Source organism: Balaenoptera ricei, chromosome 18 (assembly GCF_028023285.1).
Source record: "Balaenoptera ricei isolate mBalRic1 chromosome 18, mBalRic1.hap2, whole genome shotgun sequence".
Classification (NCBI taxonomy): Eukaryota; Metazoa; Chordata; class Mammalia; order Artiodactyla; family Balaenopteridae; genus Balaenoptera; species Balaenoptera ricei.
Genome location: NC_082656.1, coordinates 21237713 through 21251694, shown reverse-complemented (window position 1 = coordinate 21251694; position 13982 = coordinate 21237713). Strand labels below are relative to the sequence as shown.

General features: G+C 38.8%; 1 protein-coding gene across 1 annotated transcript in view; it reads right to left on the bottom strand.

The window, feature by feature from the left end:
• The window catches only part of CPB2 (carboxypeptidase B2), a 40537-nt gene that overhangs the window by 10578 nt on the left and 15977 nt on the right, over window positions 1-13982 (bottom strand). The window contains exons 7-9 of the mRNA XM_059903424.1: window positions 13057-13161; window positions 4826-4936; window positions 2279-2372 (exon numbers count right to left, since the gene is read on the bottom strand). Of these exons, the coding sequence (XP_059759407.1) occupies window positions 2279-2372; window positions 4826-4936; window positions 13057-13161 (310 nt within the window). The remainder of the gene's footprint in view (window positions 1-2278; window positions 2373-4825; window positions 4937-13056; window positions 13162-13982) is intronic.

Sequence of the window (13982 nt, the reverse complement as noted above, 5' to 3'; positions counted from 1 at the left end):
AGGAGAAACCCACCCTGCTGATAACCTTGATCTTGGACTTACAGCCTCCAGAACTGCAGGAAATAAATGTCTCTTGTTTGAGCCTTCCAGTTTGTGATATTGTTTTATGGCAGCCCTAGCAGACTAAGATACCCCTACACCTATTCCCACCTCCAGCACACACACACACACACACACACACACACACACACACACTTTTAATACAGAGGAAAGGTAAAATGAACATAAAATGAATAAGTAGGCTTGATATATCGCTTCCTATTAATAAGTGAGGTGCTCTTTTAGATCCTTTACAAAGTATCTTAAAGGCACATTCTAGGTGTAGGGACAAGGAAAAGATTAGATTTAATTCTTTTTTCCCACTGTCTTACTCACATATTACTGAAGAGATGCTGGGGCACTTGGCAGAAAAAGAGTTCCTCACTGTTACTGTTTGTTTTATGTGAAACTCTCTCTTATCCATATGCTTGCTGCTTCTGTTTCTGCTTTTAACTCTTGTGATATGTAATAATACAAAACAAGGCCTAATCAGGACCTGAGATATTTCTTAATGGCAATAACAGAATATATCTTGAGTACTTGGCTATTCAAATTAGGTAATGCTAGTTTTACCACGAAAAACATTAAGTAAAATAGAGCAGCAAAAGAGCTTGCGGATGAAAGAAGTTCCAAAAGGGAACTTATAACTGAAGAGTGATTGTCAGACGTAGAAGAATTTCAACAAATTTGGAGTTAGTCAGCCTGGCTTTATAGCCCAGCTCTGCCACTTCCTAGCTCTGTGCTCTTGAGCAAGGGACTTAACCTTTTAAAGTCTGGGTTTCTTCATCCATGATGCGTAGATAATGAAACTCAGGGGATGGAATATATAAACTGCTCAGCACTTAGCAACTGTCAGCTCTATGTATTCAGAGGTCTTTTATATCAGCTGCTGTTTCTCTGGCTCCCTGCCCAATTATCACTGCTGTGGCAGTTTTTACACCTCCGTGGGCACTTTTATTGAACAATCTTAACAACGGAAGAAACCACTAAGTGATTCCCTTGAGCCTGAGGCAGGATCAACTGTTCTCTCCTCGGTTTACTTACCGTATCTGTAGCTCTCTTAAAACAACTAATTTCATGCACGTGTTCATTTGAATAGCTTTCAGAGACCCCTCGGTGTGTCAGGTACTGCACTAGGTAATGGATAGTGGTCCCTGCCCTCATGGGGTTTCTGACTTAGAGGAAGGAGGAAATTAAGAAGAAAGGTAAGTACTCTACCGAAAAGTTTTCATAGCTACTCTGGGATAATGATGAAATGTTCAAAATCATGACTTTTCACTTCGTTTTTTAAAAGGAAATACAGAAGATCATGTACCTAGGACTGTGTAGAGTAAAGGAATGGGAGGAAGAAGATGTATCTGTGGTTTCAATAGCTGTGCTCCCTTGTCGTCACATGCTCCCACCTCCAAAAATACGGGTGATTCCAGCTCGTCGTTAAGTTTAGTGTGGCTTTGGAGTTGTTTCTTAAATGCAGTAACTGTGAAACATAGTGAGGGGGTGGTGAACTAACACCTACCTCCCTGAGAGCAGACAATATTCCCGAATGCCTAAATCCGTGTTCACCCAGGGTCTTAACTCATTGGAATCAAGGAACAAGGAGCTCCCACAGTGCTGGACACAAGTTTCTCTTTACGATATTCATGAAAGAAAGAACTTAAGAAAGTGAATAGTGAATACAAAACAAAATGTTCTGGGAATTCCCGGATGGGCCAGTGGTTAGGGCTCCACGCTTCCACTGCAGGGGGCATGGGTTCAATCCCTGGTTGGGGAACTAAGATCCCACAAGCCAAAGGGGAAAAAAACCCCACAAGATGTTTTGCAGCACTATAGAAGTCAATATTTTCCAAAGCAATTGAAAATAAGAGGTACCCACCCAACCCTAGCCTTTGATATCTTCATAATGAATGTTATTTGTTTATGAAAGTAGGAAATTTAGTGGTCACTTCCTTATGATTTTAGAGAAATAGAATTTTAGAATTTTGAAGCTAGAAGGGACCTTAAAGAACTAGTCCAACTTCCTTCTTTTAAAGGTATGGATGTGGCAGGGAGGAACAGGGTAAGGGTGTTTTGCTGATTTGAGTCAAACTTCATAGCACTACGTTTAACCAAAAAGTTTCTTATTTAAATTATCTTCTGATTCAGATAGGCCTCCCCTCTAATCAGTTTGAATTAATGGGCTTTTAGGAATACCACCTTTTAAATGAAGAGACATTTGCTAGAAATAAAGCAAACAACCTACCACACCAGTGTTTGGAGTCAAAGTTCCTGTTCAGGTCTGTTCCGATGCAAGAATTGTTTTCATGAAAAGAACGGTTCTTTCTCCACATTCGATTCTAAATAAACAAAACACAGGTAACCAGGGCAGCCATGTTTGCAGTTCAGGAAAGACACGACTTTTAAAGCCTAAGTGGACAGTACTGTGTTTCTTTCCTTCAACCCCATCTCTTTATCCTGTCACTGTCTTCACACTACTTCTTGCATAGCCCCTGTTCTATCCAGGTCTCAGCTGGGTTCACTCAAACTTGAATCAACTGAAATGGTGATATTTCATGAGCTTTGACCTATACAAAAAAAAAATTTCATTTGGTTTTGCTAGGCTGCTTACTGGCCTTCTTATTTGGCCTTGTTTCCTTTAATTTTATGCATTGTCATTTTAAGTTCCTTCTGCGAAAAGTAAAATAACTTGGTGTTTCAACTCAAATTAAAACTATGAGTCATGAGGTTTTTTTTTTAATTGAAATATATTTGACATATGACATTGTATAAATTTAAGGTGTTCAACATGTTGATTTGATACATTTACATATTGTAATATGATTGCCATTTTTGGGATGGCCCCTCTATCATGTCACATAAATTATCATCTCTTTTTTGTGGCGGGAATAATTAAGATCAAGTCTTTTAGCAAGTTTGATGATTATAATACAAAATTGTTGAGTCATGAGTTTCAATGCTCTCTTTAGATTGAATTCAACACTCACTTAAAACCTATAGGAGGCAGAGCTGTGAAGACACCTCTAGCCTGATGGCTCCTTTGATTGTACCGATTCAACTCTGGTTTTTAAACGTAAAGCAAATACCCCATTGGGTTCTTGGGGTAATCTGGGAATTTGATCATGTAAACAGTTGCACAGACTTTGTTTAAGTTCTGGGTTGGGGTGACATGGCACACTTTTCCCTATTCCACCAACACTTCTGCCAAGCCTCCCAGTTTGCTTCCAACCCCAGCCCTGTGATTCTGGTAGCAACAGTTGTTCTGAGGAAATCAAGTTCTCATACTTCAGGGACTAATTGGCAGAGTTAAGATACAAAGGACAGTTGGGGAGTAAGAATATCTAAAAGGTGGCTGAATTCCACTGTGATTCCAGTGAAGGCATAAATTTAGTGTAATAGCAACCTACAAATGTGACCATTTATTGAACACCAATTTTGTGTTAGGTACTATGCTAGGTATTTCTCATTTACTTAGTTCCGGGTTTGCTCACTCCTACGGACAAACTTTTGCTCTCAGTATTCCTCTTCCCTGAGATGACTTTTTCATCAATCTCCTTCACTGTTCCTATCTCTTCTGCTTAAATTACCCTCTACATAAAATAATTCCTGTATAATTCCTTATGCGTCTAATCACTGCAATTATTCTCATTCCCCTTAGTGTTTGTATGTGCTATTCAAGTAGGTTTTTCATATATGTTCAACTATGTTTTTATGTGCCCCTCATTAAATTAGAAAGGACTGTACTTCATTCTGCTTGAGTGATTTTACATGAATGTTGATGGATTAGAAACAGTAATGGTTTCCAGTATAGATGAGACGGACCATGATATTCATACTTATGTTCATGATTGAGTTAAAGGGTACTAGGATTAAATTCGCATATTGGTTAGAATGCAATTCTGCTACCATGCACGTTTGGTTAGAATGCTGTTCTAATTCTTGCAATTCATGCTTTTACAATCAAAATACCATTCAAACGATTCCTAGTAAGAATGAATGGATGTAGGCACTGTGCATCAAGGTAGCTAACATCACAAAAAGAGATACAGCCAGACATTGTGCACCTCCTGTTGGGAGAACACACTATTACAATGAAGTAGTCTTGCCAAAAACATCAAACCTGACTCTTATAAAGCTTCTAGAATCCAAATATCAAGTTTTAGAAAATACAGAGGACAAAGGAACATGGCAAAGCAATTAGCAAATCCAGACAACAGGAAGCTCTTTTCTTCAATGAAAAAATTGCAAGGAAATAGAGAAAAAGAGAGATGGAGAGAGAATCTACAGATTAAAGTAAAAATAAAAGCTATAAACCAATCACAATATATTAGCCTTATTTGGATCCTGAACCAAAGAAATAAACTTTTTAAAAAGTTATGATACAATTGGAAATTTAAACACTGCTTGGAAATCTTATGCTAGTAAATAATTATTGTTCATTTTTAGGTATAATTGTACCGTTATTTTTTTAAGACCTCTTTTAGAGACGCATACTGAAATATTTATTGATGAAATTATATGGTATCTGAGATTTGCTTCAAAATAACATGGGTAAGATAGAAGGGACTTGGGGATATAGATGAAAAAAGATTGGCTATGAGTTGATTGGCTGTGTGATGGGTACATAGGAGTTTACCATACAATTATTCCCACTCATATATGTTTGAACTTTTCCATAATGAATTAAAAAATTTTTACATAATAAAACCATTATGCCAGGGTCCAGGATTCTATAAATAATTCAGCCTACGTATCCTGTATCCCCTGTTTTGTTTTCTTTACCTTCACCTACCTTTTTCCATGTGTAGTCATAACCATCCACGTTAACCACCGGCATAACATAGAAATCCATGTGCCTCAGAAGACTGGTAGGCAGATTTTCTTGCCCATGGAAACGAGTTACCTACAAATTAAACCAAGTATATCTGATGATATATCTTTTATGTCCTTCTAAACTTAGTCTGTGTCTTCTTCTTTAACTGAGATATAATTGACATATAATCCTTGAACAACACAGGTTTGAACTGTGTGGGTCCACTTGTATGCAGATTTTTTTCAATAGTAAGTACTATAGTACTACATGATCTGCAGCTCATTGAATCCACAGATGCAGAACTGTGGATATGGAGGGCCAACTGTAAAGTTATGCATGGATTTTCAAGTGTAGGGAGGGTGGGCACCCCAGGGTGGGCACCCCTCATCCCTGCATCGTTCAAGGGTCAACTGTACTAATTTCAGGTGTATAATATAATGATTCAAAATTTGTCTATATAGTGAAGTGATCGCCACAATAAGTCTAGTTAATATCCATCTAGTTAACATTCACTAAACTTAGTCTATTTTTTTATTAAAAAAATTTTTGAGATGTTTAGATTTGCAGATTCAACTTTCAGGAAGAGTATTAATTCCTTATAAAGTCTGAACTTAGGGTACTATGTTGTTAAGTGGTGGTAAATGTCCTGGATGTGGGACAATTGGTCTTCTTATTTATGGGGGCAGAAAATACAACCATCTATTTTCTAAAACTTCCTTCAAGAAACAAAAATAATTCTTTATTAAAGCCTAAAGCCCACTACAAAGATTTAAGGAAACAAAAACCTAGATATATTTCCACCCTTTTCACAATAATCCGTTCTCAATCAAAGCTTAGACTAACCTTGTCTTATTCCCACACATGTCTCGATAATATTTTCTGCATTGTCCTTATAAGTTGAGAGCTAAATTTTTGCTAGAATCGAGTTTGTTTCCCAAGCATCAGATCATTTGGCTTTAAAGCCAGTGGTAGCTTTTCCTAGGTACTGGCTATGAGTTTCGTAACAGATACCATCTGACACTGCTCTCCTGTGCTTTAGACTCATACCCAGCTTAGGGTCACATATTTTAACATGATCCAAGGACATCCACATTCCAACGACTGAGAAGTTCACTCCAAAATGACCAAATATAGACGTAGCAGAACCACAAAGACAAATTTCAGCCAGTTAGATCATTTCATCTAGGACTAAGCTTTGGTATAAATTCTTCATTTGTGGCAACATTGTTACATTTTAATTCGTGGATTAGTTCACAATTAGTTGTTGATTTAAACTTTACTCAAAAGACTTTGTTAAATATTTTTTCATTGTTGATAAAAAGAAAATGTCTTTTTTAAAAATTGAAGTATAGTTGCTGTACAATTTTATATAAGTTATAGGTGTACAATATAGTGGTTCACACACACAAAAAAGGAAACCATTGACAAAACTAGAAGACAACCTACTCAATGTGAGAAAATATTTGCAAATGATATGACCAATAAGGGGTTAATATCTAAGAAAAATATCTTTTAAATCTTACCTTTGCTATAGCTAAAACTTTACCATCTTTTCTTTAAATATTTAAAATATTATATCCATATTTTCCTAGAACAACCATAATAGTCAAATTTAAATTATTTGCCATAGATAACCACTTATTAAATATGGGAGAAAAGAAAGCAAAAGTACAAGTTACTTTTTAATCTACTATAGGTCAGAAACAAAAGCTTAATGAAAAGGAAGTAATTTTATAGAATGAAAGAGGCAATCTTTTAAATAGTTGAGCAACTAGTTAAATACATTTTTATGCTACAAATTTGCAAATTTATGTTAGAGTCATTTTTAAGTAATAATGTGGCATTCATTATCAGAAAAAAAAGATTAGGAGATCTTATTTTCTTTCAAATAATAAAGCATTTATCATTTTTATTTCTACAATGTTTGCTGAAATTTTAATAGACGTGCTATGGTTGGTTTTTTTGTCCTTTTCACTCTCTTTATTTCTTTCTTACTTTAGCAATGGTTGGATGGGAGTCTTTCAGCAAAAAGTTAGTCTCTGAGAGATGATCAATGTTAGTCTGAGAATTTCTTGTCTCATAAGCAGGGCTCCAAACAGAAAGGGTGAGTGAGGGCTGAAATATAGCCTATATTCTGTGTGTCAAGCCCTACCTTCATGTGTGGTTGCAGCTGAAATCCCAGAGGAAGGGGTGCCTAGCTTTTAACAGCTTTATTGAGATATAATTCACATGCCAGAAAATTCACCATTTTTAAGTGCACAATTCAGTGGATTTTATATCACAGAGTTATGCAACCATCACCACTATCTGATTGTAGAATATTTTTATCACCCCGCCCACCAACACCAAAAACCAAAAACCCCTTAGCCATTAGGAATTACCCCCCTTCTCCTATCTCCTCTTCCCCCAGCCTGGCAACCACTAATCAACTTTCTGTCTCTGTGGATCTGCCCATTCTGGACATTTCATGTAAGTGGAATAATAAAATATATGGCCTTTTGTGTCTGGCTTCCATCACTTAGCATAATGTTTTCAAGGTTCATCCATGTTGTAGCATGAATCAGTACGTCATTCCTTTTCATTGCTGAATGGTATTCCATAGTAAGGATATACAACATTTTATTTATCCACTCATAAGTTGATGGACGTTTGGATTGTTTCCACTTTTTGACTTATGAATAATGTTACTTTGAACATTTGTAAACATATGTGTTCAAGTCTCTTGCCTATACACCTAGGAGTGGAATTGCAGGGTCAAATGGTAACTCTATGCTTAAACTTTTGAGGAACTGCCAAACTGTTTTCTAAAGTGTCTGCAGCATTTTATGATCCCAGCAGCAATGGATGAGAGTTCCAATTTTTCCACACTCTTACCAATATTTGCTATTATCTGTCTTTTTAAAATTTTAGCCATCCTGGTGGGTATGAAGTGGTATCTTATTATGGTTTTGATTCATATTTCCCTAATGACTAATGATGTTGAGCATCTTTTCATAACACTTATTGGCTATTTGTATATCTTCTTTGGAGAATTGTCCTTTCAGATATTTTGCCCATTTAAAATTGTCTTTTATTTGTCTTCTTACTGTTTATTTGTAAAAGTTATTTATATATTTTGGATATGAGTCCCTGATCATATATATGATTTGCAAAACTTTTCTCCCATTCTGTGATTTGCCTTTTAACTTTCTTGATAGTGTCCCTGGAAAAGCACAAAGGTTTTAATTTTGGTAAAGTCCCATTTATCTCTTTTTCTCTTTGGTTGCTTGTGCTTTTGGTGTCATATCTAATAACTCATTGCCTAATCCAAAGTCACAAAGATTTACTACTTCTATGTTTTCTTCTAAGAATTTTATAATTTTAGTTTTTAAATTTAGGTGTCTGACCCATTTTTGAGTTAATATTTGCATATAGTGTGAGGTAGGAGTCTAAATTCATTCTTTTGCATATGGATAACTGGCTGTTTGATTCTGCACAAAGGCACCGTCTGGACTGGTGGTGAGCCTGTTTAGGTCCACAATTAAAGAAGATGAGGGCTTCCCTGGTGGCACAGTGGTTGAGAGTCTGCCTGCCAATGCAGGGGACACGGGATCGAGCCCAGGTCTGGGAGGATCCCACATGCCGCGGAGCAACTAACCTGCGCGCCACAACTACTGAGCCTGTGCGTCTGGAGCCTGTGAGCCACAACTACTGAGCCTGCGCGTCTGGAGCCTGTGCTCCGCAACGAGAGGCCGCAACAGTGAGAGGCCCGCGCACCACGATGAAGAGTGGCCCCCACTCGCCGCAGCTGGAGAAAGCCCTCGCACAGAAACGAAGAACCAACACAGCCAAAAATAAATAAATAAATAAATAAATTTACTTATAAAAGTATTTTCAGATTTGACATTTATCCAGTTATTTATACTTCAAAAGTAGGCCATCTAGATATCTAATCATGTCACTGAAATAATGTAACTTCTAGAACTCTCTAAGCCTCATAATTCTGACAGTATATCAACTGTTTAAAGACATGATTTTTTAAAATAACATTTTCAACCAAGTTGATCATGTTCATGGATCTAATTCTTTACTATTAATTTTTGATCTGTGTATCATGGGGCTCTCCAAGCATGTGTTATCTGGTGAGTTTTCACAGTATTCTATAAATATATTTACAGTTATGGTTTTATATCTAGTGAATGAATCACTCTTCATGAGGTTGGTCGCTACAGAAATTATGCCTGACACACAAAGACAATACATAAATATTTGTTGAAGGAATGACTCACCAGTAAGATAAGTAACATAATTGAAATCACTGTCTTACTTTTTAAAGCAAAAACAAAAAGCAAGAAGAAAGATGAGGACGGAGGGTGCCAGAGGAGAGCGCAAGAGCAAGTGAGCACATAGAAGGCAGAAGATAAAGGCTCGACTAATTCCTATCAGCTGGACCTGTGACAGATGATTACTCAGCTCTCTTTGCCTGGGGGACGCTGAGGCTTTGTCTTTCTTACAATCCTAGACAACAGCAACAATGCCTGCCAACAAATTAACCAATAACCATTCGACAGAGAATAAATTAGTACATAAAGGCATATAAGACACTATGAATGGAAGATTTTGAAATAAACTGTTATTCTCATGACAATTAGAAACACAGCAAAGAGCTCTAAGTCCCAGTTTTCTCCGATCTCTAAGTATGGATGGATAATTTAGACCTTCCCCAATGGCAAGAAAGTAGCCCAGTAGTAGGCACTGTTTAAGTCCTCTCTGGACCCCAGAGTTGTATTTCAGCCTGAACCTGCAGCATTAATTTAAATTTCAAATACAAGAAGTGGATGTTGAGCGCTGATTATGTGGACCAAAAAATACACAGTTACGGGGAACCAAAAAAAAAATGACTTTAGAGATAATCATTGCCCTTAAAAAGCTAAGAAAAGTGTTAAGTTGGAAGGGAAAGAACAACAATTCAATGTTGTATAATAGTAAAATTGGGATGTGCACAGTGGCCCAGAAGAAGGCTGGTTAATTCTGTGGGGCGTTTGGGGTTGGAATTCATAAAGGGCAGATCAAGGTAGCAAGAAATTCAGGATACGGGTGAAGGGTGGTTTGTGACGGGATTCATACTAGTTAGGGAAGGAAGAGATTCCTGGAAAGGAGCTGATGAATTAGAAGGAAGCAGATATATCCAAGGACTGGAAATTTACTAAAGGGGAAAAAAAAAAGCATACACAGCAAGTGTGAAGAATGAGAGGAAATTAAGAAGTGTCAGTGTCTTCAGAGGCTCTCCCTGGCCTTCCTGGTCACTGTACATGGTCATATTCTGGATCTAGGATCAGAGAGAGAATTCTTTCTGAGCTCCAGATAATGGCCATGGGAGAAATTTACTAAAACAGAGTTAAGGTAAGGTTTAGTCATGCAAAAGAGTTCAAGGAGCTGAGAAGATAATTTGTTAGATGAATCTCACATATGAACTTTTTTTTTTTTAGGTCAAGGTGAGTTTATTGTCCAAACAGCATAACCTAATTGCGTCCAAAACCATTTTCAAATCCATCTTTAAGCTAGTCAGAAAAGCAGGTTATTATTTTTAAAAATCACTTCACACTGAACAGATAGGACCTCTGAAAAGGCAGCTTGACTATACCATGTCACCATCATGGCCAATACAACATTTTTTTCCCATACTTCCTAAAAACCTTCCGTGTATACTGATCATGTTACTTCAGCACTTGCTCGCATGCCGACCAAATAAATACCCACACCTCTTACAGAGTACATGGTGAGAGAATAAAGTCGAATGGATATGGCATCACACTCATTTTAAAGCAAAAAAAAAAATTATAGTAACAGTAAAAGAAAGTCCAAGACGAGAAACTGTAACACAGAGAGAGACAGAGAGATCTGAGGTACATGGTAATGAACATAATGGAAAAACTCCAATGTCCTGGTGATCTGCCAGGGATTTCAGAGTAGGCCAGCAATTAAAAAAAAAAAACAAAAAAAACAAAAACACGAGAACTTTTTTTTTTTAAAGGATAGGCACCTGTCAAAATACACTGGCTACTGTAATGGCTACAGTCAGTAAGGCACTTTTTTCCCCAAAGTAGGCTGCAGGCAAAGGGATAAATGTGGCAGCTCCAGCATGCGTGTGTATGTTTGCCGATGGCTTCTGGAAACCTAAGCCAAGAATCGGGTCTGACAAAAAGCCAGGTGGGATGAGGAAGCCATACACATACATCCTCTTGAATCTCCCGGCCCTATTTTGTACAAACGGGTGACAGGAACTGCCCCAAGCCCCCTGTGCTCCGTACCTACGGAGCGCCTGCTGGCTGAAGACGCTCTCAGCACTAATTACCGTCTCAGCACTAATTTCCCTTTTAAAGCTGTTCTCAGGGTCGGACTGTCTCAAAGATAAACAAAGAGGAATCCTTTTGGCTTAGAAGCCAGCTGGCTTACTCAGATTTCCTCCCCATTCTTACCTCCCATTTCCACTCCACCAATATTCTCTTCTTGAGCTAGAAAATCATTATTTGCATGAGCTAAGGTGCGAGTCTATTTCTTCTCCCAGCCCTGCCCCTTGTGGCCCGTGGAAGGAAAATTCCTCTGCCCTCTTTGAGAAAGTCATCCAAGGCTGCTACCGTCCTAACCCGGCAGTCCCGGGGCTCCCAGGGCAGCGTGGACATGGCCTTGGGGCCGGGCCGCAGCCCCTTCGGTAGGGAAGCCCCCGCTGGCCGCAGCTGGGGTGGCGTCCCCTCGGAGCCACGCGTGCCCGCCTCGGATGCTGAAGGAGGCCGAAGGGGAACCGGGCTGGGGGACGCAGGGGGCTGCTCGGTGGGGTGGTGCCAGTTCCGGAGGACAGCATCCTCAGACAGAAGCCCCTTCTCTCAGCCTGGGGCCGGGGCGGGGGGCATTCGGCTGAGGCATCGGTCTCCTGCCCCCGTCTGCAGGCTTCTCGGCTGTTAGGGACCCGCATCACACACGGACTTTTCATTCATTCAAAACCGTGGCAAGAGTTGGAGGAGAAAAAAGAACCTCATCGGCAATTTATCATATTTGTGGAATAACAAACTTAATCTTACAAAGATTCAGCAGATGGGTGGAGGGAGAGTGTAACATGTAACCGGAGGGAAGAGATGTCAGGGTAGGAGGGACGGCAGCTAGGGACAACTTTACCGACATGCATTAGAGTCTCTACGAACCGGAGTTTCTTCCCAGTCCTTTTCAGGTTCGGTGACAGAATGAAAAAGAAATATTCTTCCCCTCTCGCTTTGCATGTTTCTCTCTCCACTAAGGGCTGCCCCCTTCGTTATCTAAAAACGAACAAAACTATCCAGGTTGGGGAAGGTTCCAGATCATCAAATGGCTGTGTTTAGGGTCTGGCGGTTGGGAACTTTTCAGTAGGCTCGGGGATTCTGCATTTCCATTGGTGGGAAGAGAAGATGGTAAGGCAAATAAAGGTAGGTAGAGATTTATTTGTCCAGATAGATACAGAGACATTTGTGTGGCTACAGAGACAACAAAAACCATTATCAGAAGGACACATACTTCAAGTTATTTTTCCGGTGGCAATAGCTCTTTGTATGAATCAGTGTAGAGGATATATATGCCCATTTTATCGGATCTGAAGCATAATTTTTACGGTTTTCATTTATTATAGAGGTTTACAGTCATTACAGTTTTTACTTTTATGGTGTACTCTTTGTCTCATATATGGATTTTTTGATGCCAAGGCCGCCTTCGGGGACAAAATTCCCTATTATGATATATGGGAAAATACGATCTGCTCTGTAATGTTGCTTTATGTACAGTTTCTAAGGGCAGAATATGGCAAAGGATATCTGCATAATTCAAATCAAAAGAAAAAAATTCATTGGTACTCAATTCCGATAACTGCTTCAGTTCTTTCTTTTACTTAGGAAACATACCACAACGGCATACTATTTCTTAATTATGTTCCGGTGTTTAGCACCAGCCAGAAATGTAGAAAGGATAAGACAGACAATCTTTAGGGTAATTTAAATGCTTAAAGTCTTGGTTCTCAAACTTCACATGCATAAAAGTCACCTGAGAAGATTGTAGATTCCCAAGTCTCACCTCCAGACATTTTAAGTCACGAATTCTAGGATGTGACCTGGGAAAATGCATCTAATAAACAGGCCAGTTGATTCTGATGCAAGTGGTCTTAGGCCACATATCGGGAAACTCTGGCTTAAGAGAATGTGAACACTTACAGAGCCTATGAACCACAAGCAGAAAGCAGGAGAGATCCACTCTCTGGCATGGATTCCACAGTCAATCCACATGGCATTTTTGGACTTTTTTTCTTTTCTAGAAACCTGCACAGAGAAAATCAAAAAACAGTAATAAGAGGCTTCAGGATAATAACTTCCATATATATAGTGCTTCTACTTAATCCTTTTAGCAAATCTATGAAATACCTATTATTCTCTGCATTCCTTTGAGACTTCTCAAGGGAAATTAAAAGCTGGTGTGATTAAAGGATAGTAGCTCAGGTCACATAGTTGGTGAGGGTTGGGACTGAGGTCTGAAGCCAGGACTCGATTTAAAACTCTTTTTTCTTTAACTTTTTTTTTTTAATGTTTAAAATTTTCTATTGAAGTATAGTTGATTTAGTCTTGTGTAAAGCTCTTTTTATTCCCTCACAATCCCCTTGCGATACCAGAGATGCATGAGGTGGGTGTAGAAGTAGACACCAGAGAGCTAGTGTTTCAGGCCATACCTTCACACTCTAGTTAGAATTAAGTGGTTATGTGTTGGGTGCGCAGCTTTCTGTGGGAGGGGTGGGACAGAGAAAGGCTTGGGAGAGGAAAGTCAGTGGTCCAAGATAAACTTGGATTCCCTCACCATTTTCCCCGGGTGCACACTCTTAATGTGTAGATTATTTCCCTATTTCACACAAAAATAAGCACACGTCTAGCTTCACATCAATCTATTACCAACAGGTCTGGGGACAGAGGCCTCATGCTGATTTACCATCTGGGGGACTAGTGGAGCTTCCAGCTTTCTGGAATAAGAACTCCCAACCTTTCCTCCATGATAGGCTTTGATGTCTTTAGAAGAATTCTCAAAAACACCTCCAAACATAATGAATCGTAATTCATTTGCTTTTAAACATTAGTTAGGCACACATTTTAGA